General features: G+C 39.1%; 3 protein-coding genes across 9 annotated transcripts in view; 2 read left to right on the top strand and 1 right to left on the bottom strand.

Annotated features, from left to right (window-relative positions):
• Positions 1-12,062, bottom strand: part of LOC137186462 (spectrin beta chain, non-erythrocytic 4-like) — an 82,873-nt gene extending 70,811 nt beyond the window's left edge. For all 5 annotated transcript variants that reach the window (XR_010929017.1, XM_067595415.1, XM_067595416.1 and 2 more), the window contains exons 1-2: positions 11,905-12,062; positions 10,710-11,122 (exon numbers count right to left, since the gene is read on the bottom strand). The gene's annotated coding sequence lies outside the window, so the exon portion shown is untranslated. The remainder of the gene's footprint in view (positions 1-10,709; positions 11,123-11,904) is intronic.
• A 1,809-nt stretch (positions 12,063-13,871) lies between these two features.
• On the top strand, positions 13,872-18,448 carry blvrb (biliverdin reductase B). Its single transcript, XM_067595414.1, has 5 exons — positions 13,872-14,042; positions 15,634-15,795; positions 16,836-16,925; positions 17,385-17,516; positions 17,876-18,448. The coding sequence occupies exons 1-5, from the start codon at positions 13,958-13,960 to the stop codon at positions 18,028-18,030; spliced, it is 624 nt and encodes a 207-aa protein (XP_067451515.1). The 5' UTR covers positions 13,872-13,957; the 3' UTR covers positions 18,031-18,448.
• A 139-nt stretch (positions 18,449-18,587) lies between these two features.
• On the top strand, positions 18,588-25,439 carry sertad3 (SERTA domain containing 3). Of its 3 annotated transcripts, XM_067595413.1 has the most exons (3): positions 20,353-21,429; positions 22,221-22,615; positions 22,718-25,439. In XM_067595413.1, the coding sequence occupies exons 2-3, from the start codon at positions 22,228-22,230 to the stop codon at positions 23,287-23,289; spliced, it is 960 nt and encodes a 319-aa protein (XP_067451514.1). In that variant the 5' UTR covers positions 20,353-21,429; positions 22,221-22,227; the 3' UTR covers positions 23,290-25,439. The 3 variants fall into 3 exon arrangements, with proteins under 3 accessions (XP_067451513.1, XP_067451514.1, XP_067451512.1); XM_067595412.1 differs by lacking the exon at positions 20,353-21,429 and adding an exon at positions 18,588-20,283 and having other exon boundaries at positions 22,221-25,439; XM_067595411.1 differs by having other exon boundaries at positions 20,354-21,429; positions 22,221-25,439.
• Positions 25,440-25,618: the final 179 nt, after the last annotated feature.

Genomic DNA, 25,618 nt, shown 5'->3' with positions numbered 1-25,618 from the left:
CACGATCATTTCCTCCCACTGTGAAACAGAATATATTGTAACATACATGAACTCTCGCTGACCGCAGACACTGTTCTCTAAACTGGATTAAAAGTGTAACATCCAAGCCTGCAGTGCGTTTGTGTTGAATAATGAAAAGACAGTTTTTGGACGGAGGAATGCTATAATGCTGCATTAGTTTCCCTTGCCCCCCCCCCCCCCCCCCCCCCCCCGTGTTTCTCCTTCCTTGTGTAACACATATGATGGATGGATGGAAAACACATGCAACCGTTTCTCCAGTTAAAGAGCAGATATGCCTGTAGGACATGAAATATGCCATTTGGTGCTCTTCTCCAAAGCTGCTGCCTTTTGGACAAAGCCGATGATTTAGAGATGTGATGAAGGAAACTGCAGCATCTTATTAATTGTATATTCACAATACTTAGCTACATTTTACATTTAGAATACAATTTGTCCACTGTTTTGGCCTATATATGCTATCTTCTTTGGCTCTGTTGTGGCATCTTCACACTACAAATGCCATTACAGTTGATGATGGCTGAGTTGAAACTTGAGGTGAGGTTATATTTTGAAAATCAGGTTTAGTTACAAAAAGTAGTCCAGTATTTCCTCTCTGCATCAGTTCTTTACTGGGCTTCTCCTTCAGCCTTGAAACCATTGACCAAACCAGTGTTAACCCCACTCTGCACCCATTGAAGCCTGTCCTTGAAATGCCTCGTAAGATAAGACAGAATGAAAAATGCCCCACTGACACCCCTCAGTACCTTCCCCCAACTCACCCTCATAACCCACCTTTACACACACACACACACACACACACACACACACACACACACACACACACACTGAGCAAAAACCAAATCCAGGAAATGATTAGTTGGCTATCAATCAAAAATACTGGAAAGACAAATACAAGAATGCACTAATCACATCACCACGACAGCGTTCTGCATGTTGTGTGATTATATTATAAAGTCATTAAACACTCAGGTTTCAATTAATTAAAAAAAACTGGATCTGAGGATTATTATGATATTGTGGTTGATTGATTAATCAGCATTTCAAGTAAAAGATAACTGAAAGTGTACAAACAGTTTTAAAAGCTTTCTTTATCATTTTCTGCCTCAACCTTTTTTTATTGTATATGTCTTTGTCTCGCCCTCACCCCCATCTCTTCTTCTGAGGCCTCTCCCTCTCCCTCTCCTTCTCCACCGCAACAAAAGTCCAAGCTCACAGTTGTCACTATACCTAAACCCCTGGAAAACAGCATAGCCATATCGAGTAAATGTCAGCGTGCCCTGCAAGACAGAGGAGAGAGGAGGGGTAGCTGTGCACATGCACTTAGCTGTTCTCTCTGGAGAGAATAACATTACAGTGCTTTCTATGTGGTGATGAAGCAGATAGAGGAGTGCAGTGGAAACCAGTAGAAGTGAAACCTACAGAATATGATTTTGATTTACTGGAAAGTAAGCTAAAAAAAATAGGTGGAATAGATTCAGGGATTGAACTATGAATGAATGCAAACTAAAAAGAAAAGCTACTTGTGAGATATTTTTTACAGTAGATGCAAAACTACAGTTGCCAAAATTGGCAGCAATTATTTCTTCTATCTTGAGAAAACAAAAGCTCTCACGCAAACAAAATCCTGAAATCTGGTAAAAACTTAACAGTATATTTAGTAGTTACAGCTTCAACATGACATTTGCTTCCAGAAATTTTTCTTCTTTGATGGTGAGGAACTGACACCGAAACCTGACATTTCCTCTTAAACATCACTGAAAAAACACTGTCTGCTATCAAACTCCCTCGCAGCTGCGCTAGAAATATCACAACATGAGTCGGTTCGTTTTGTCTTGGAAGTCTTAGATGAGTGACAGCTGATGGTTTCATCTCCAGATGTTGCAAACGAACTAGCCCCCCGTGTTTCCTTTCTCCCCTAAATCCCCGTACATGTTTCACTCATATCCCCCTTTTCCCTTCAGGGTGTGTGTGTGAGAGAGAGCTGAGACACGGTTCCACAGTAGACTGAACCCACTGATATCTCCGGACCATGAAGCTAGGGGAAAAGTCGACACAGAAAAACACTCCCGCCTGAGCTCAAGGATCGTTTCGGATGTATGCGCCGAGTGATGGAGGCGGGAATTATATGTGAGGAATAAAACAAGGAAAAACAGCTAAACTAAGCTAAGCTGAGAAAGCATTTTAAAGCCATGTTGTTTCTTAAAAACATAAGAATATTGCTTTCTCAGCTGATATGACAGTATAAGAACAGAAAACGTGTATTATAAGACATTTGTAATATTACACATTATAAGATAATACAATTCACATCCCATTAGTGGAACGCAGAGGAGAAACAATAGCTACATCAGTCAGACTGCCGCACTGTCATGTCATTCAAAATACTGTGTGTGTGTGTGTGTGTGTGTGTGTGTTTCTCCTTGCCGTGATCCTTGCCTAACTTCAACCACCTGGTGTCTTTCAATCAATCAAACTCGAAGCTCGCAGGGCTGCTCTGATGTGTGTGTGTGTGTGTGTGTTATCACGTTTATTCTAATAATCAGACTCAGCTGTTGAGGAATCAGACAGCCCCAGGCAGGAGGGTCAACACTATATCTGACACATATGAACACACACACACACACACACACACACACACACACACACACACAAACGCACTCCTGGCTATCCCGTTTTCTGCTCTATAAGTAACAGCAGCAGCAGTGAGATGTTGAGTTTCTTCATTATTTCCCTCCAGAGACTGAACACAGCCTGAAGCTAATCTCAGATGGTGCAGATTAAAACAAAGACAAACACTGAGCTGATTTGTGTTCAGTGTAGTATGAATGTGAAAACCTGCATGTTTAAACATCTGAATGTCAACATTACATTAATTCCGCTATCTTAGTTGGTGGCTTCTGTCTTACACAAGCAGCATTTCCTCTAATAGCTGATTCTGATAGCATAAAACTCCCAAACTATCATTTAAATATTTAATAAAAAATATATTTATTTAATACATATAAATAAGAAAATATTAAGGAGGATATTAAAGAGGTGTAGCCCATATAAAAGGGGTGCATCATGTATTTATAATAATAAAAATTCCAGCTACTGCCAGTCAAAACTGTGAAAACAATGGATGCAAACATTAAAATGTAGCTTAGCTTAAGTTCAAGCAGGAAGACTATATATAACTCATTCATTCTCATTCCTCTCTCTCTCTCGTATCAGCTGATTAGGGGCGTTACTCTTAGTTAACAAATCAGGTTTCTATCAGCCTATCATGACTTAGCTGCAAACTTTAAGTCTTATCTTCTCTCTGCTGTCGCTGTCAGCTGTCATCTCAGCGCGAATAGTCACGACCCTCCTCCTCCACCCCGTTCACCTCCACTTCATCACGTCAGCGCCAGGTCACCAGAAGCTTGCTCCTCGTCTCATCATCCAGATCTCAACCACCAGTGTCTGGACTCCATCGGGGGATATCCTGTTCTACTCTCACCTTCACTTCCCCTTTATAAATATGATGGCATAACGATGAGGTCTAATCGCCAAAGACTTTTCACATTTTCACCTTAATACGCGTGTTCATGCATAATAAGGATCATGTTAAATATGCTTTCTCCCTCTATACCACCTCCTCATCACCGCCTGGTCTTCATCAGTGTATCATCAACCTCATCAGCCTTATCAGTCTCAGAAGTCATCACCACAACCACCAGTATTTGGACTCTATGGAGGGATTTATCTTGCTGCTGCTCAGGACTGATGTCTCTCAATCATAAAATCTGCCTTTATAGTCTAAGCATCAAAGACTTTTGACAACACTTAATCATCATATCATCTGTATAATAAACAGTTATTTTTGCTCTTGTCTCTGCTGATTGGACTGACAAGAGGATGGCTCATCATCTGCAAGTTTATTTAATATTTTTTTTTTATAATTAATTTATTTAAAAGCGAAGGCAATGCCTGTCTTTGTGCTTCAGTGAGTCAGATGCAATCCAGAATATGTATGGCTGATAAAATGCTGTAGTACATGTTGTCCATGTAACAGAAAATAAATAAAGATATCCTGAATATCAGACACATAGAGACTTATTTTACCTTAGTACAACCTTTTCACTTTAACAGCCTATGGAAAAGTTATGGGGCAATCAACTTCCAGCATTAACTGTGCTGGAGATTCATTATCAGACTGTCTCTACTCAGCTGATGATTTCTAACTGCAGGCAAAAATTACTTTCCAGTAATTTTTTACAGAAAAGAAGAGAAACATACAGTGTTATCTTTCTAGGACTAATTTCCCTGTTTTTCAAAGAGTTTAAATGAGGCTTTTTTTGACTACAGGGTCAAAAAATAAAGTGCTGAGTAATGCTGCTGCCCTCACAGCAGCCAGTATGGGAAGTTGATCAGTAATCGACACCTAAGAGCACAAAGCTGCACTAGAAATGTAAATAAAGTAAATCTGCTGCTTCATCTCCCCCCCAGTTCATTTATAACGCTCACAAACACAACACAGTGCAGAAAGCTCTCATCAGTAAATTAGATTTGAGAATATTATTTGCTTATAATGACGACAGTGAGTGAAGTATCTTGTTTCACGTTGATTAATTGCGCTGATATTATGTACTCTCTAAGATCTCTAAGATCAGGATCCAGATAAAGGTCGTTCCCAGACTGAAAAAGGGATGTAGTTCTGGTTCTGAGGTGTGTCCTGTTTGACTCCACGGGGTTACAGAGTTCACATGTTACAGTCAGTCCAGGATAGAGAGTCTGCTGCTTTAACAGTGAAGGATCAAACCTTTAAACAGCAGCAGTCTCTCTGATCTCTCTATGGAGCTAGACGAAAGAGCAGGAATAATCTACTGTACGTGTGTGTATGTGTGTGTGTGTGTGTTAGTGTGTGTGTGATCTCTTGAACATCCCACATACATTGTTTAACCGCACTAGCTACAGCAGAAACACACACACAAGACCTGACTTTCTATCTATAAATAATATGATCATAAAGAAGAAGAAGAAGATTTTTACATAAATAAATGATAGGCAAGCATGTCTGGTTGGTCTTTCCTGATGCAGAGTAACTGATAATTGTACAATAAACTTCATTAACAGAAAATCAAAGGAAAAAGACGTCATGTCCCACCCACACGGTCTGATTGACAGTTCAACTCTAAGAAAGACGACAGTAGTAACCAACACTCAAATGCTCATCTCTCACTTTTAAAGGACAGAATCTAGATCACATGAGGCATCTCTGTTTTTCCCCCCTGGTGGATCCGAACCCTAACCTGCTTTATAGGACAAGCATCTAAAAACAATTGTTCTATATTCAGGGTGGCCATCTTTGTTTTTTCCCCCTCTGGGTGGTTTGAGTGTGTTAGTTCAGCTCTGTCACTATTCTTTCAACTGTTGTTCTCTTTATGTTGAAGTTTCACAAGTCAGACTCTTACCTGTCTGTCTTAGTGACACAGTGTGACTGCAGCTAAGCCTTTACTACTGGGTATTGTGGTGGATGTTGATATATAGTTAAAGAGGAATATTTGAAACACATTTTTGCATCACGCAGCATGATTTTAAAGGTGTATATTAGGGCTGTAACTGTCATTATCCATTATCTCAATTATTTTTTGATGAATTGGTTCATTTTTAGTTCATACATGTGTGTGTGCAGTGCTGTATACTGTCAGTCGTTACGCTTTCTCCTCTAAACCACTCAGTGTTATTATTGCCCTCTCTCCCCGGCTACGCTGTCACTGTTGGTAACCACAATGAATCACCGTTACACCGACGGTGTAATGAAAGCACCGGCACCCGCCTTCCTGCTCTCTCTCCTTTTATTATCCTTCACACTTTTTTCCCTTCCTGTCCTTTCCCTCTCTATTCCCAATCCTCCCTCCGCCCTCACCTTCCATCCTCTCTGTCTGGCCTCCGCAGTTTGTGTTTTGGCTATTAGCATTTGGCATGACGCCGCCATACTACCAAAGAGTTACTTATCTTTTCAATACATGTGATGCCAAATATCAGGTGCCCTTGAAGCAGCCACTTAACCCCCAAATACTGCAGTGAAACTGTTCAGTTGCCAACAGTAGTGTGTGTTCAGCGGTCAAAGACTGTTGGTCCTGGGCAGCAAAGGATTGTTAATATATAAAACTGTGTAACTGTAAAGCAGGTTGATGCTGCAAAACGAGCAAATGCACACTGTTGTCTTCTCTTAGATTAGTATATATTTAGTTAATATTCAGAGATTTTGCACAGGTTTAGTCTCAGAGGCCTTTAAGCATGTCGGTCTTTTATGTCAAGCATTCCCAGATAGATGCACACTATCAGACATTTGCTTAAAACGTGTGTCATAAGCCCATATGAGATTTTAGTAACTAATAAAAGTCATTTATTTGCTAATTGTTTAAATGCTGATATGTATGTACTAAAGCAGAAAAAGAGTCAGTGGTGGGGTTTTCTGGCCTATTAAATCTCTCTTTGCACCTGACGTGTCATCATTCCAACATCAATTCAAACCAACATTACACAATCACACAACTTGTTTCGCTTCTCTTATCTCCGTCAAACTCCAATCTTTTAATCCTTTATCTGTTCATAGTGGAATCACATTTGTGCTGAAGGAACTTTTAGCTCCTCGGTATAGCGTCTGGGGCTCATTAGATCTCAGAACAACCTGTTTTCTTTTGGGTTATTAAACATCTCCCTCCTTCAGTGATCTATCATGGTGCTATCATGAATGGCGACTGGAGAACTGTCTACTCTCTAATAATGGGAAGTGATGCAATGTAACTAGATACGTGACATAAGAACAATCGATAAAAAGGCCAAAATCTCTGGAGAGAGTTCTCAAAACTGAGTTGTCTAATGTCAACATGATAATGTAACACACCATCTGAAACACTAATTGCATGTGTCTCTCTATTTCCAACCTCCAACTGGAACCCAGCTCCAACTGGAAATTCACCAGAAAACGTACCGAGCCTTCCTCTCATGTTCAAGCCGCATTTCCACATCAGATATTGTGTATTGATAAATACACCTCCCACACTACGATCAATTCTTCAGACACGGTAACCATTTAAGTGATGATGTTTTATTTTTTCCCCCTCTCTCTGATCACATTGCTGCAGTAATGATCGAAGAACAGCTTAATGTGGATCACGGGAGTCTGGCTGTCCGTGTCTTTTGATTTAGAGGTTTGATTTAGAGACGGAGAGAGATGGAGAGATAGAGATAGAGTGAGTGAAAGAAGCAGACATAATCAAATGACAGGGATAGAGTGAAGGAGTACGAGAAGGAGCGATAGAGAATGTAGGGTGACATTACAGAAGAGAGATGTTACGGTGAAGCAGAAAAGCTGACATGGGAGGAGGTGAAATAGGGAGAATTAAGGGAGAAGGGGAGAAAGAGAGAAGAGAGGGAGACAGGAAGGCAGGAAGATGAAGATAGAAAGAGGAGAGTGAGAGAGAGAGAGAGAGAGAGAGAGAGACAGCTGCCAGTGTTAATCAGTCAGTGGCAGCAGCTCTGTGTCTCTGTTTCTCTAAGGCTTAATGGGGACCAGACCCTCAGTGTACTTCCCCCCCTTTTCACCCCACACACACACACACACACACACACACACACACACACACACACACACTCACACATTCACACACACACACACACACACACAGCAGTCCTCATCAATATCGTCACATGCAGATCAAAACATCTCGGGGACATTTACCATGACCTCTGCTATCTAGATGATATGTCATCTGACTATTGACAACCGTGAGGAGCACGCTCGGCTTCCGGAATCTCTATTGATCGATCTAAAGACCGAGTATCAATTAAATTCACTTTGGAGGGTCTGAGGGAGGTAAACATCCTTATCATTCTCCAGTAAAACATAACAATACTGTCAGTAATCTAACGCATGTTCACTGATAGAAGGAAATTAGCTTGTGCGTCACATTGTGTAGAAATATATTAAACCTAAACTTACTTGCTAAATATATAGTCTGTAAAGATTTAAATGGTCAAATAGAGTTTAGGATGTCTTGTCTTGCCTTATATCACTGTTTGTCAATGTTCCTATCAACCAATAATACTGACATACACATTCCTGTGTATAATCATTACATATAAATTGGCCTGATGACTGGCGTTATATATATATATATATATATCAATCAACAGGCCACATCCTGTTAATGTTGTGCAGCCTCATCTTAAATATGTAATTGATTTGTTTTTAAACTTTTAAACAGCTAGCAGGTTTCTGCGGGCTGCGGTGAAGAGAATAGTATGTTAAGATTAGATGATGCTACGATGTATGCAGCGATATTGATATACCTGCCAAATAGCACCTGGTATGATGGAGTATACTGTCGTTCAAAGTTTCTGCTCCGCTTCTGTGTTCTTGTTCTTACTATTCATCTCACTCTGTCTGTTTTCTGCTTTGCTGTCTTTTATCAGAGCTGTGGTGAAGTTTGTTCCTGCCGTGCGATGTTTCTCACTGATCTGTCGACAGCAACGTAGCAAAAGATGTACGTATTTAGATGTAGCCACTAGCCGTTAGCCACATACTCAAGATTCAATTGCACAACAAATGCCTGGGCTGCTTCATAGTAAGTGTCCTGCCAATAAATCAACCAGTAAACAGAATAACATACTGACTTTGACAATTATTTGGAAAATTTCAGACATTTGTATTGAGTCTGATGGTATATGCTATAAGAGTATAATATATTCAGGTCTAAACCCCTAAGGACTTTTCCTAAAGTTTATCCAGAATGATGTCACTTCATAAAAACGTCTAAAAGATAAACCTATATTGTTCTTACAGGGATGGCATCGCTCTCTCTCCCTCTTGTACACACACACACACACCGGATCTTGCACCATGACGTCACGCAGTACGCACTTTACACACTGCACTGAGTCCCCTTCCACTCACTTCACCTCAGCAGAGCGAAACAACATCTGTAAGCCAGTCGACGCCCAGTGCCGAGCCTGCAGCCTGCCACAAATCTGAATAAAAACAGTCACCTTGTGGTCCGATACACAACGGAGCAGCAGCAAAGAGCTACAGTGTCCCAGAGAAGCTGTCTATCATCCAAACAACACAGGGATGATAACAAGCAGGGTGTCAAAAAGCACTCTATCCTTAATGTAGCTTGGCTATATATTGTTATAAACAATAATCCTTTTGCTATACTATTGTATTCCTATAATACTGACCTCCATGATACATCACAACAGTGTTTAGTAAAGGAAAAATAGCTACTAAAGCACTATGAAGGTTACTACACTTCTATAAATGGCACCAAGGTAGTAACATGAAATACAGTAGTAATATGGGGGGATTTTAACAGTAACAATATAACAGATATCTATTTCTGTTTCTAGAAGTATTGTATAAATATTAGTGATACTAGACAAGATGTACTACCATAAAGTGTGATAAGTTCATAATATAGAGCTGCTGAGCTCCACAAACACACTATTATTGTATTGTATAATTGTATAGTGACACCACAGGGTTTAAACTTCTGTAAAGTACAATATGGTCAAAAACCACAAGCCTACCATGTAACACACACATGTACCAGATATGACTATGAACTCCAAGATGAATATAAGAGTGAGGAGATCAAACTGACTCAATAATGTCAGTAAATCTACCAGGAGAATTGCATTAAATGAATAAATGACAACAGCCTTTGCTAATTGTGACTATCCTCCTTTCTTTCTTGTTCACCCCCCCCCCCCCCCCCCCCCCCCTCCACACACACACACACACACACACACACTTTGCACCAACTAACAAAAGCTGGCCAACTCACCCACACCTGCCTTACCACAAAACACCACAAATAATAACCATACTCATTAACCAGTGAAAGTCTCTATGTAAAACCCGAGGTTACAGCCACTTTTCACTGCAGCTGTGATCACACACACACATCACCACATTAACACTGGACAGAGAATAGTGCATCTGCTCCTTGTGTTGCTAAAGCAAGCACTGCTGCTGCTGCTGCTGCTGCTGCTGCTGCTGCTGCTGGCCTGGTCTCTCTAACATTCAGTATAAGGATAATATGAATTTACTGCCCTATAAAACAGTAAAATCCCCTCAGGAACAACTGATAACCACAAGGGACAGAAATTCCAAAGTACTGAGGTCACATAGGGAGACCACAGAAACACTTTAACTTCCTGCAGGAATATATTATATTACTGTTGGGACTTATCACTTGACAAACTCTGTTTCTATTTCCACTGGGGCACATTTTATCAATCAAAAGGCCCCAGAAACCTACATAAACATCTGTCGTTTTAAAGTTACAGGTAATAAAGAAGCCGGTATGACATGCAGCAACATAACATAATCCCATACACTAGGCCGCTATTCTGCTTCTCCTTCTCAACTCATTTATCCTTTCACAATTTAGATATCCAGCTCTGGCAGGCAGCATAAATACTTTTCCAGGCATGCATCATGTAACACATGTAGGTGAAAAAACAGAAGACATGAAACAGCGCGTCCCCCCCGCCGGATCACTGCAGTACCCTGCACCCAAATGCAGGCCGGCGTCCCTGCAAAAACGAAAAAAACACCATGCAGCTCGACTCCTTGCTCTCACACAGGGAATGACAACATAAAACGACATCCAACGGAGACAAGGAGCATCCTGTCGTCCTTCTATCGGCCTTACCTTCAGCTTCAGTGTTAGTTTTTTTTTGGATTGGTTTTTGTCCTCCTCTTATAGCAAGACGTCGTTGGGATTGAACCGATGAGGAGAGTAGTTTATCAATGGAGGAGACTAGCGCTCCGCTTTTATTCCGGCAGGGTCTTCCCTCGATTAGTCCTTATTACAGGAGGAAGCGGTGTGTCTGGGTAATTACAGAAGCAGCCCGGGGAGTCTGTACCGTGGAAATACAACGCTTTAGCGCAGAAAAGGGGCGCTGTGAGCCTGCAGCGGTGACCGCCGGCCGGGAGATGCTGTCGGTGCTGAGGATGCGAGCCGGTGGAGGTTGAAGATGATATCCATAGAGGTCCCCGTTTCCACCTGACCCAACCTCTCCTTCCTCCTCCTCCTCCTCCTCCTCTTCCTCTCCGCTGGTGATGCTGGAGAGAAATGTCAGCATCAGTGCGGCGAGCAGAGAGAGAGAGAGAGAGAGAGTGAGAGAGAGAGAAAGAGAGAGAGAGAGAGAGAGAGAGAGAGAGAGAGAGAGAGAGAGAGACTGTCAGTGATCAATTATAGCAAGAAGCCACGAGAGGACGTGCTACACAGTCAGTTGAGTGCAGCAAACATAACTTAAAGCCATAAAAATATAAAAGTTCAACATTTTCCGAGCTTGTAGTTAATATAGAAAAATAAAAATAGAGAATTAAAAAATAAAGAATAAAATATTTCTGTGTTGGACTCGTCTTCCGTTTGAAAGTGCGCTTATAATCAGTTTTGCCCTTATTTAACTTAGTTTCAAAGTAGCTAGCTAGAGATACAATTAACGACTGTTTACATTATCGAATAATCTGCTGATTATTGTTTGGTCTATGAAAAGTCAAATAAGAGTGAAAAATGCCTGTTGTAATTTTTTACAGACCGATGTGATGTCTTCAGATGTCTAGCTAGTTTTGTCCGACCAACAGACCAAAATCCCCCAAAATATTCAGTTAACAGTCATATGAAAACAGCAAAAGTAGCAAATCTACGCAACTGAGAAGCTGGAACCAGAAGTGTTGGCATAAATGATTATTTCGATTATCAAGATAAATCATCAATTAATTTTCCATCAGTCGACTAATCGATTAACGGACTAAATGTGAGAAATGCTAAGTTAGCTTAACTAGCTTTACAGTAAAACTAGCTTTGAACTGTTATTCAACATTAGCATTAAGTAACTTACTGTTATAGCAAAAGTTTAACATACTTTATGCTGTTACACAATGGTGTAACTAATAATGAACAAACTAAATAATTCACAATTAATTAATGACTCTGGAAGTTAAAGGACAACTTTTTTTAGTTCCTCCATCTTTTTTTTCAAACTTCTGCTCCACGAAGAAGAAGGGGGCGGGGCTGCCCGACATCTGTAAGCCAATCAAAAGCTGCCATGATGTGTCGTAATTTAAATATGTAGAAAACCTTACGTCACTGTTTTCTTCAACTTTTCTGTTGTAAAGCACTGTCCTGAAAGCTGATAGTAGCTATAATTTCAGGATACACATGTAGTCACAGGTGTCCTAGATATTGTTTAGTCCAATTGGATCCCATATTTCATCAGACCAATGCCTCCCAATTATTATTTACACAAGTTTTATTTAAATTGAGCAGTTTTTATCTCTGGAAATCAAAAACTACTCATTGCAGTTTTTTACATGCACAGTTCAATATCGAGTACACATCTTCAAAATTCTTGACTTAGTCAACACATAAACAGCAACAATTATGGATAAAACTGTGTCGACATTTATATTGTTTTCACACAAAAAACATTCGGTGACTTCAATGTCTTTCCTGAACAGTTTTCTCACTCAAACACAAATAACCAACAAATCTCTGTGGATCTGCATCCATTTTGCAAATGTTTACATACTCACTTCAAAACTCTTCAGTTTATGTTCAAAAACTAACACGTATTCATGTGGACAGCAATTTGCCAAATCATAACTACACTGAAATACATCTATATTCTACCAAAAAACAAGAGAAAATGTCAAAAAATAAACCCCACTGAAACCTTTCCTGCTGCATTTCTATGACTGGTTCCTGTAGAATACATTATAGCACACTCTATAGAGAGGTACAAATCTTACTGTATTTTGTGATTTAAAAAAGTTTGTTTACACAATATACAAATTTCTTACACTATCAACAATTAAAAACAACATATACACAATAAAAAAACTAGAGATCACAGTGATTTACTGCTTCAAAGACTGATGCATCCAAAAAAAGATGCATCATGTGTTGCCTGTTGTTATTTTTAGTGTCTACTGGAAGAATATGCTTTTGTGTGTAAAATGAACTGTGGTGTGTCGGTAAAGTTGACTGTGTGAAGAGTTTTGTAGATAGATGTGGATTCTGTATTGAAACATGCACGTAACCAATCATAAAAAAACATAAAACAACAACTATACTCTAACCAAAAATAACTATATCATCTGCATTTTATCCAATAATTAGTACCAATTCATTTAAAACATTTTTCAGGAAAATTATTTGGAAATGATGATAGAATAAAGTGAGACATTTTAGTGAAAATCTTACAAAAATTGTCTCCAGAAACAACAGGGACATCTCAGTGGCAATGTGTGTATTTGCCATATTAGAAGTCAAATTGTAAATTTTGAAGAAATGAATTGAACTTTTTTTTTTTTTTTTTTTTTTTTTTACATCTTCTGCTAAAGAGCCATCTGCCACACTTTTGCACCATCTCATAGCCTGTCCATTAACACAGCAGTCATATCCAGGTGTGGACTAATATTAAACAAATATTCCAACCAATTAGCAGTGTTTCTTTGCTATAACTGCATTCAAGTCTTTATGTATTTCACTAAGTTTTTACATTTAAATTCAGATACTTTGAAGTGAGAGAGCTGAGGCATTGGGGAATCTCATATTTGGATTAATATGAAATTATATTGGCCACCGTTTCAAAAACAAAAAGACTTTAAAGAAATTTCAGGGTTGGTGGTAGAAATCAACAAAGTGAACTACATGTCTGAGTAGTATGATGATGCATAGAGGTGAATGTACATGTATATAACAGGGGTATCCGAGCAGCAGGGCTCCTTTAACTGTGTGTGCATGTGTGTAGGAGGAGGAGCCTGAGCTGCGGAAGCGCCTCTCTACACAGGTCAAATGTGATTTATAAGTGAGAGTACCCTCTAGTAGGGACAAGCCGCAGTCAGATCAACAAGCTGTCACTGTTCAGCAAACCTCGCTTATTACAAATAATGTCGGACTCCATTAAAAACGTCGCGATATTTGGAGCTACGGGAATGACCGGGCTGGCGACTCTCCCGCAAGCGGTGGCTGCAGGTGAGGAATGAGAGGAATAGAGTATTACAGCTGTGTCGGTGACAGTTTGGTAATCAAACCGTATCAGAAACAAACCGGGGTCCATGATGGGTCCCGGGAGGTCACTGTAGGAGTAGCAACCTATCATTGTTATTTCAACAAATGGAGTTTGAGGCACAGAGAGAAGAAAGTTCGTGTGTGTTCTTGTCAGAGCGTCACTTTATCTGTTGATAACAGAGCTGATAGACAGTGTCATGGATCAGGATTAGTTATCAGCCCACTTATAGGGGTTAAAAAGGGAGATAAACCTGAAGTCATGAGAGTCTCTGTCATGTAAAGGTCTATTTTGTAGTTCTGGTTAATAATGGCTTAACAGCTGATGATTAATGATAATGATTCATAATAAAATGACAGAAAAGTTTAGACTCCACAGTGTCAAACTGTAGATTTAGAGCTTAATGTCTTATAAATTACTGAATTCAGTCATAACTTTCTTTCTCAAAATGTCTTTGTGTGTTAATTAATTAATTAATTAATCTTCTGGCAGCACCAGGTCACTATGTTAACATATGTCCATATCATTGATCAAAATTATTGTGATATTTGATTGTGTCATTAACTAACCCACTTTCATTGACACTTTAGACAATTGCATCAAATTTAATCTGATTTAACTTAATCAACTCATTTCAGAGCTTGAACTTTTTCATATTCTCATAAATAAATTTAGATTTAGAAATATGTCAGATCCTCTAATTACTGATTGTAATATTATGTATTGATAAATTAACATTTGAATTAGGCAATTAGATTTAGGGTCAGATCTCAAACCCTAACGTTTTTAAATCCATAAAGAGTTTCAAAACCATAAACTTGCACACTCACGTAAACACATTACAGTGTGTCATATGCTTCATTTGATTGATCAGCATTTTCATTTCCTTGTCCATTACGGTTCATCACGGGCAAAGAACTGTTGAGTCATGTTAGACGTTACATGTCAGCAATGTGCTGAGTCACAGCTGGCTGTGACATAGAGAGCTGATAGTAGAAAGCTGTTCACTATCTCGCCTGTACAGGAGGGGTGGGATCACAAAGTGCACAGGAGGGGCGGGGTCACAAAACTGGCAAAGTAATTATAGGAACTTCTGAAAAAGACTATTTCATGCAGTTCCAGTTTGACAGGAATATAATTTGAATTACGTCGTCCTGTTGAATTTTAATGCAAACCTTGCTATGTTCACCAAAGAGACACGCTGACACTCTTTGGCTGGAAGGCATTTTGGGAAATAAAGGCTGGATCTGAATAGTGTAAAAAATGTCTGTACACTTCCTCTTTTGCATGACCTTGATGGAAAATGTCATAAGATTGTAGACTGAAGGTGAAATCCTGCAAAGTTAGGCAATATAACCACAGTGTTAAGCGATACAGGTTACCTAAAATAGCTCTAGGCTGCACAGTCACTACAGATGTTAATCTTTGCCAAGATACAATACAACTGTATTTTATACTACACTGGGTTTAAGGGCATTTATTTAATATCTGGGAATATTATGATGATGATGAAGTTCATGTATTGGATCTGTTTCATTTCCATGTTTCCTTCCTCAGGGTACAGTGTGACCGTGCTGGTGCGGGACCCTGCCAAGCTGCCTGCTGACCACAAGGCATCCAGGGTGGTGGTGGGAGACGTACTGAACAAAGATGACGTGAAGAAGACTCTGGAGGGCCAGGACGCTGTTATCATCATCCTGGGCACCAGGAACGACCTCAGTAAGGCTCCACAGTTTGAAGAAAGAAACACAAGAAAACATTATAAGAGATGAAAACACAGTGCAAGTTTGAGTCAGCTCAGTTTAGTTTCAAATTTGCATCACTTTACCTGTTTTCTGGTGTTTGCAGTCTGCAATTCTTAGATTTTCATACATGATTTGGATATTTTTTTTCTGCAGTTTTGAATTTTCTTTCCTAATATTGCAAAGTGTTCCTCTTGCTGTGGTTGTTTTGGGCTCTTGTCACATGTTTACACTGACTGGTCAACTGCACAATTTTTCTTGGAATTGATTGATAAAGTTCACATTTCCTTATATAACTGGTGTTGTTCAGATTCAGGGTTGTAGTTTTTAATGGTGTAATGATATAAAACATTCACTAGAGGTTGCCATAAGACTTTGACAACACATAACCTTATGTGACATTTAACACTTTAAATGTGTCACCATTGTAACAGTGTGACACAATCTGAAATACACCGGTACACAGCATTTACAATATTACACTAAAGAAAATGTTCATGATTTCTATATTTTTTCAATAAATTACTAATGTTTAATTGTAGACAATCAACTAACACATAATACTAAACATTCAGACAACATGGAAACAAGCAAGAGTTCACAAAAAGGTGAAAAAAAAAGTTTAGTCATGGAAAACAGTAACGCTGTAAAAGAAAAAAAGCTTTACTAACAGTGCATTTAAAAATGTCAGTCAGTAACAGAACAGTCCCCTTCAGTTTTAAATAATTGATGAACACATTAATATTATATTTTCCATGTGTGTACTTTCCTCTGCAATCTGTGATACAGTGCAGTGAATGTATAAGTTCAGCCTGTGGAAACACTGTACTTGGCTCTAACTGTGCCTAAGCACACTTTTGGACTATTTAGTAACTTTCCTCAGTAAGTATGTACGTGAGTGAATAAGGTAAAGTAAGGTAAAGGAAGATAAGGTAAGATAAGGTGAAGTAATATAATATAAAGTAAGGTAAGGTGAAGTAAAGAAAGAGTCTGATCAGCTCTGATCTGTGTTCTCAGGCCCGACCAGCATGATGTCTGAAGGCACCAAGAACATTGTGGAAGCCATGAAGGCTCGCGGGATCCGCAAAGTTATTGGCTGCATGTCAGGTATGACTCACTGTAATAAAAATGATAACAAAGTGCTGGAAGTGGTCAAAGTTTGTGTTTCGTGGCTGATCCGGGAAATATTCTTTTTCTGTTTTTAAGCCTCTGTTGGCTTCAGATGAGCAGTGCATTAAGAAGTATTAAAATCTCACATATACAATATATACTGTATCTTATGTATTTTTCTGTCGCAGCACTGATAATAAAAAATTAAAACTAGAGAAAATGGAAGTAAATATAGGTTTATTTAACAGACATCAGTGCAAATGAGACACTGGAAGTAAACCTTACTGAGACATTCATTTCCACTCCTTCCTCTTCACATGGGTTTTTCTGTCTGTTTCTTCTCCTCGTCTCTTAACTTAATCCCACTGACTCAATTAAATCTGTTTTTTCCTGCTATTCTCAACTCATACTACATGCATATAACATTTTTTTCATCTTTATCCTTCTCCCTCCCAGCCTTCTTGCTGTGGGATCGCTCTAAAGTGCCTCCCCGTCTGGTTCCTGTGACAGAGGACCATGACAGGATGTACACAGTGCTGAAGACGTCTGGACTGGACTACGTGGCCGTCATGCCTCCTCACATCGGTGGTCAGTAGGAAGTAGAAACTGAGAGTTTCACTGCAAACAAGAGAAATTCCCCTAAATTACTGCAGGAAGTAAAGCCAATGCTGATCCAACCTTTTTATGGTTGCACTTTTTCATGATCTACATTAAAACCTAAGAAACAAACATAAGTTTTAATATCTTATGTATCTATGTATCTTGCTATATGCTATATATATGCTATATCTTCTATATGTATCTTCAAACACAATGTGCAAGGTAGCTCCAACATTGTTTTTAATGTTGTTTTCCTTCATTTCCAACATTACTGTGAGATTTGTGTCTGTATCCCATCTTTGACTAGTTATTTTATTTTAATCGTCTGCTTGTCTGCGTCTCTCCAGGCGATCTTCCTCTGACAGAGCGTTACGCAACGGCAGAGAACATGCTGAGAGGAAGAGCCATATCTAAACACGACCTGGGACATTTCTTCGTCAAATGTCTGTCCACCTCAGAGTGGGATGGCAAGACAGTGGGACTGTGGGGAGAGTACAAATAATTCTTCCTTTATTTCCACCGAAACACACTGCAGAGAAAATATTTCTTGTATGCTGAGAATTACAGATAAATGAAGGAATAATATCTGTGTAGATTCACAGTATTAGTTTTCTTGTTTTGATAAACCACTAATCCTTTTGTCTTGTATGATTATAACTGAGCAACTCTTATCTGACATTGTTATATTTTTATACTAATTTTAATCTAACACCAGCTGACATAGGAGACATTTTAAGTGCCAAACCTGTACTGCTGCTTTAGCTGTGAGCTGTTTACATCACTTTACATCAAATCTTTCTTTTAACATCAACAACATTTGATATTGTAGGATTTGTTCCCCATCATCGAATGTTTGTCATATGATACTTCCTGACGCTCTTTATACCCGTTTGAAAATAAAAGACTTTATTGTATAAAAAGTTGCCTGGAAAGAGTGAAGTCTCATGTGAATGAGCATAGCTGCAGGCCATTTGTTGTTAGAATGACATAACGATTACAATAATACAATTGCGTAGTGCTTTTCCAATATAGTTACACAATATTCTTATGTAATAAGTAACAGAAGTAATGGTTGATCAAGGGTGAATAGTGTACTCTGATGACTTGAATATTATTAGAATGATGTCAGATTACTCTACTAGTCTTAAACTACCAGTTAAAGTCCTAAAGTGGCTCTTCTTACACACGACTTTAACATTTACTCAGGTAGATTTGATCAGAGACCAATCCTTCTAAAACTGAGTGTCCCATCTTTTCTTTATCAGAATGTTTATTTCTTCATATTAAGATGAACTAGCAAATCTGCCGGCTATGTAATGATTCTCACCTATATTTAAATTGAACACTACTTATTTTAAAAGTAAATTGATTTCAGAATGGACACAAAAAAAGTTATATATATGGGGAAAAAACCTCCTCAGTTATTATAGGGTACTTAAATGTTAATGACACAACAATAAAAAAAACCAATATAATAACGAAACAGGAAGATCATGATGTGGCTGTAAATCAACACAATTGGATGCAGGATTAGAAACAATGTTTTTCAGTTACATTTGAGTGAGTACATTGGGACAGAGTGGACTGAGTCACAGCACGTTAAGAACTGGAACTTATCTCTGTTTAAATGTGAGACTTTTTCGTTTGTTATGAAAACTTGAGGGACCACTTGTCTTGTTGCTCTGTCTCCCATTAACAGCTCGCCTCATACCAGTCTGTCCCTCTAGAGGACAACCAGTCAGTCAGATGAGTGACATATGTAGCTGTTGTGCAACTCCCTCTCACAGAGATGTGTCAAGTTGACCAATGAGAGCCAGCATTATACCGGAAATGTTAAATCTTTGTCAAGGATCGAGAACAAGTGTTGCTGCGTCTTTTAACAATTGATACCACTTTTATACATTCAGTACATCAGATGTTCCTGGATCTTGAAAAACATCTTACATTTTGCCTCGAAGATGAAAATAACACAAAAAGGACTTTGAGTAAGTTGACTTAAAAGTACTCAAAGGAATGTGAACCATTTCCTACAAATGATCTATTAAATGGATGCTCGATACAAAAACCGGTATAATGGATCAATAAAGATATTTCACAACACATATGTCAATTAAATTCGAATGTATTGTTAGGTAATAAAATATAAAAACAAAATCATATTTTATTATCCTATATGATATAGTTTTTGATAGAGCTGCAACGATTAATCAATTAATTGATTTGTTACCAAATATTAAATTCTCTGATTTCAGCTTCTTAAATGTGACTATTTTCTGGTTTCTGTAGTCTTCTATGACAATAAACTGAATATCTTTGGGTTGTGGACTGTTCATCGGGACATTTGAGGTTGCACCTTCGGCTTTCACCATTCTCTAACATTTTATGGACCAAGCAGCTAATTGATTAAAAGAGAAAATAATCGACAGATTAATGAAAACAATGGTTGTTGCAGGTCTGGATCGTATTCATTTAAATGTTCAACAGATGTATACCAATATGGATTTTTATTTAGAAAGAACTTAGAGGAAGTGGTTTTGTGTTCATGTAGCTTTATGTTTTTCCTCAGCCGTCCAATAAACAGGCCGAGGAGGAGCTAAAGCTGTTTTTCAAAGTTGACTCGCTGGCTGGTAGGCTGGTGCTTCATGTGGTGAAAAGTCGGGTAGTGGAATTTAAATTGAAACTGTGAACTTTGACATTTTGGGGGCTTACGATAGAAGAAGTTGTTGTGTACAGACCGCCGCTGCTCTCCTCTCAGGTAAATATCGCTGCCAGCCTGAAATAACACTCATTTAAACAACCGCACATTTATTTAATGTTAAATTACCTTTCCTGTGGACGTGTACATGTGAAGGCTCAGGAGTTTTTCCTCTCATTTTCGCTCTCTGATACTCGTCGTATTGAAATCGTCAATGAAATGTACATTTTAAAATCTCTCGGACCGGGAGATTTATTGATCGGTTCTACATTTTGTGCATTTTGACAGCAGTTTTCTTTTCTTACGGTAACTTTACCTTAAACATGAGGTAACACACGCTGACTGGAAACAGCTTTTGTAGAGTTTTACACACATACACATTAATCACCAGCTGCTATCTGCCCTACTTTTCTATTCAAAGACAATATGCGGATGGGCATCCCTCTTCTGTCGGTGATGTAATCATTTAGGAATTAGTGCTATGCAAATTACATAATTAGAAGCTTGAAAATCCGGTCTGGGTGACAGTTGATCAGGGCAGGAGTAAATTTACAGGTCTACATATGATATTAATAGGGATATGACTATTATGTCTGCAATATAAATTGTTTGGCATGTATTTGATCCGGTTTTGTAATGTCAAATTATAGTCTGACGGTCGTGTCTATATGGTAACCCTAGATTTTCGAAACTCTCGCGAGATTTGTAAGGAAGTACTAACTTTAACCCACACCACGTTTCAAGTGATCATTTTAACCCAAACCAGGATCTTTCCCTAACCCTAACCAAGTGGTTTTTGTGTCTCAACCTAATCAGACCTTAACCTTAGTGTTGTCACGTCATCAAACAGCGATATAAGAATATTTTGGAGCGGCTCGCGAGAGTTTCGCTACTCTAGGGTTACCATTTAGAGCCGAACGTGTCATGTGACGCATAAATTTAACTACCCATAATGCCCTTCGCTACATCCAGCCCCCACCTTTTGGCGAAAAACTTAAAATCACGGGCGGGAGAAGACTGAGTGGGTTGGCTCTCGAAACTTAAGTTGTAACGTTAACCGTTTTAAGCCAAAATAGCTAATAAGTCAAGTAAAACGTGTTATTTTAAAATTTGTTATTTGACTCAAAGAGGAGGCAAGAAAACAGAAGTTAACCAACAGCAGCGACATCGACTGAACTTTCCGAGAAACGGGAAGTGAACCAACGGGTCTGTTGTTTTTTCTTACTTTCAATCTGTGTTTAAAGGTAATCTGTTTGTGGTTAACGTTGCTCGTGTTCGTCTCGTTAGTCAAAGATTATTATATCAGTTCATTTTGGCTCCATATTACTCAGATTGCTCGGTCGAGTCTGTTTCTTTTTCCCTCCACGACGAAACTGAAGGTGCAACCCCCACATTGCGAGCTAACTGTGTGTCTTAGCTAACGTTAGTGTTCATGGAGAAGTTTGATGAACGAATAAAACTAATTAACGGCGTTATTTTAATGATAAAATACCGTATTCGTGTTTTAACAGTAGCACAGATTTAATTAGCTCTATTAACTAAGTGCGGTTCTTTCAAAAAATCTTGTAAAATTGTAATAAACACGGTACAGTACATGTATTTAATCAAACCGAAGAATAACATGTCCTAATGAAGTGTCTGATTTAGTTTTTTTCCTTTGATGTTTATGTAGTAATACAGGCAATTTACCTTTAAAACATTTAACGTTTCCTCTAGCAATCTATGACTGCAGCTTTATGCAAATTGATTAATTTACTGTTAAGAAACTCCTTGTTTCAGCACTAATTTTATCAAATGTCTGTTTATCACATCTTTGTCACACACATTTGTTATTATTTCTCTCATCTGCAGGAATGTGAAAGTTTTGAGTTTCTAAAATACCTCATTCCTGTACTAAGGGCAGAACTGAGATATGGATCAACTACAAAATGTCGGCAACAGATTATTTTTTTTAGCCACATGCAAATTGACTTAACGTTTCCTGCCTTCCTTCGCAGTGTAAAGATGATCATGAAGGGTCAGAAGCGTAAACTCCCACCTGAGGAGGTGGAGGTTTCAGACAGGAGCAGCCTTGCCTGGGAGAGCCAGCGCCAGTTTGTGTTCTCAGTTTCCCTGAGCAAGTATCAGCGTGGTCAGGAGCTACCCGAGCCCAGCCTGCGGCGGTCCGTTCTGATAGCCAACACACTGCGGCAGATCAGTCTGGAAGCTTGCAGGGCACCCTCTGTAGAGCTGCCGCTGCCACCTTGTAGTTCTTCATCTGTGCTGCAGACGAGGGAGCAGGAGAGTATTTTCCAAGGGGTTGCTGCAGCAAAACATCACTCGGCATTCATGGTTGCTAATAGTCAGTCAGCTCTTCCCAACTGTCACCTGGTTTCATCAAATTGCGCCACAGGTATGTCTCCAGCAAGCTGCTACTCAAGTACATCGATGTGTGTACAAGAAGATGATGAGGACTGGGGATCGATGTCCACCGATCCTGATTTCTCTCTTTCAGCTGCCGTTTCCTCCATCCTCACCGCACTGGACTCTACCATCGACGGAAGCCAACAGGCAGCTCCGCGGACACCTCTCAGGTCCTTGGAGAACCTGTCTGGGTTCTCTGAGGGAGGTGTGGCATGGATGAAACAGGGGGTCAGAGGCTACGGGGGCAGCTGGGAGCAGCCGGAGGAGTGCAGGGTACGGGAGACCAGCATGGAGGTGATGAGGTCCAGCTACCTCAGTGATCTCACTGTGGAGGATCTGTTCCAGGATATAGACACCTCCCTGCTGGAGAGGGACATGGGTATACTTGGGCTGAGAGGCAGTGGAGGTGGATACCCAGCTGGGGATGATCTCCTACGATACCTGCCGCCTTTCTCTCCCCCATCATCCCCCTCGCACCCCTTCTCTCTCTCTCTCAACCAGAATCTAAAGTGCCTGCCTTCATTTGCCTCATTCAGCCCATCGTCTTTCTCATCCAACTCGCCTTCTCTCTCTTCACCGCCATCCTCTCCCTTCTCTGGTCAGAATCATATGAGAGAAGGACTTGAGCTGGAGCATCTGATGGAGATCCTGGTGGAGTCCTGATAGTCTCATCATACTGTAAGAAATCCACTTCCACAAGAAGCAACTTGAACAAAAACTGAAATGCAGATTCCTACAGATTCTAATAGCAAATGGCCTGATTTACTTTTTTTTATACTACTCAAGAAATAGTTAATTATGGGCTTTAGAAAGTAGTAAGAATGCTCTAGAAATGTAAAAATGGTTGATGTCTAAGACAGAAAATGCTCCCCATGTGGGCTTGCATGAGGAGGAACTGTGATGCTTTTGGCAAGTTTTTGTGCAACATGAAAAGTTTTTGTTACACGGCAATGAGGGAGGTCAAGTTACACTGAGAACTACGTGGGTAGTAAGCCAGACAAGGCTGTGTCTTTTAACTGCTAAGCAGTGAGTCAGTGCATAATGAAGTGTTAAATATTTTTACTTCGGTTTCCTTCAACAGTGTTGCCCTGAAAGTTGTCAAATGCATCACAGCTTCAAGTAACGCTTCGTCGCTTCGAGCGTGCAGCAGCTTGAAGCCAGGCAGTTCAGTGGAGCAAAGCTCAACTGATGCTGATAGTGTTCTGAAAGTGAAAATGTTAATGTGAGTTCTGAGAGAATGTGATTTGGCTGGTGTTGAAAAGAGAACGGTTGAAACACTAATATAATAGGTCAGATCTTCTGTGAAGAAATCCTTTAACCTCATATTTATCAATGAGTTATAACAAGGGCATGATATCAGATGGTTTGATATCTGGTCAGGATTTCAAACAATAAGAAAAAATATGGTTTTAAATGATCAAATATGCATATTTTTTATGGTATCAGGTAGTTTGACCTGAAGAAGAAATCCTGAAGAACCAGTATTGAGTTCAGTGATGAGTTCAATGAAATTTCAAGTGTCTACAGAAGTCTTGAAAGTTCTATTTATCTGGGTTACTCTTGGTATCCTTCAGTTTTCCATTGTGAGATTCCCATTTCATTCATGTATCCTGTATTAGTAGTAAACTGCTTGAATATTGATTTAAATGAAGCACAACTATCAATGCCTCTCAAACAGCTGAGTGCCAAACCATGTCCCATGTGAAGGCTGAAACTGGAACTTGAATTTGTTTGTCTCTCAAACGTTTCCTGTCAGAGAAGCGAGTCTGAGCGCAGCTGTAGCTCAGGAAGCGCACAGTCAACACGTGGGTGTTCTGTCATGGCAACAGGCACAAAGTCACGTTCAGAAGGAGCTTTTAATTTCTTTTAAGTAGAAGCTTTTATTCAAAGAGCCTTTACAGTACTATTATTGCATGTGACAGTACAGAGACGCTGTAGGTGTCACATTTGAAGTCACAACCACTTCTGTTGTAGAGACATAATGTTTTTTTGATCAGTCCTGGTGGGCGTTCAGCATCGTGCTGCAGTATCAGCCATATTGGCTGATGGAGTATGAACGGTGCTCACTTCCACCTTATCAACAGTCGTTCACTTATCAGTACGTCATTTCCTGTTTGTTTTAGTGGGTCTAAAAGTTTTGTCTGGTTTACATCTGAATCATTGCACTTTTGTTAATAATATGCATCGTTAAGTGTCAGTCATGTGAGCATGTGGTTTGTGTTTTACTCTGTATTTATTATTATTTTATAATGGTAAAATTACAGGTAAGATTTTAGCCAGATTGTCCCTTTTGAACCCCGTAAGTGCAGTTATTTAAATGTACCGTTATTGTACTGTTTTATTGTTTTAAATGAACAACACATAGGAAAAAGGTGTTTTTAACTGTAACCTAACCGGCCTTCCTATATGTTGACCCAGCATTTAAGCCAACACTGCTGAAATGTGACAAAAGAAACGCTGAGATGAATTGTTTGAGGAAGCACGTGATGCCTGTTTGTCAGGTTTTTGTACATTTATATGCTGTTTATGGATTAAAGTTGCTTAATCTGCCAATGTCCTTTTCTGAATAGCTAGACTATAGTCTCAAACTATTTATAAATGGCATATTTCGTTAACAAGATAAGTAATTTAATGTTATATTTGACAATTTACTAATGGTATATTAGTGTACTGCCATGGCAGTTATTTTATTTACTTTTATTTTAATTGTTATATTTTGAAATTGAGGGCAGAATGCCCAGATACTGTATGTAGACTTTTTAAAGAGGGCTGTTCACCTAAACTGATGTTTTTAATAAAATGTGAAAATGAAATTGTGCTGTATTTTCATTATTAAACATGACTCAGTTGAGATTTGTTGCTTGTTGGTGCTGCCTGAGCTACCAGACAAGATGGAAAGATATATAGAAGTAAATCAAGTTATTTTAAACTCAAGCTGTGCTAAACAACAGAGAGAAAGAAAACATTTCCTCTTGAGAGGGAAAATATATTG

This window comes from Thunnus thynnus, chromosome 7, assembly GCF_963924715.1.
Source record: "Thunnus thynnus chromosome 7, fThuThy2.1, whole genome shotgun sequence".
Classification (NCBI taxonomy): domain Eukaryota; kingdom Metazoa; phylum Chordata; class Actinopteri; order Scombriformes; family Scombridae; genus Thunnus; species Thunnus thynnus.
The sequence above is the reverse complement of the archived record's forward strand: the minus strand, read 5'-3'. Positions and strand labels throughout refer to the sequence as shown.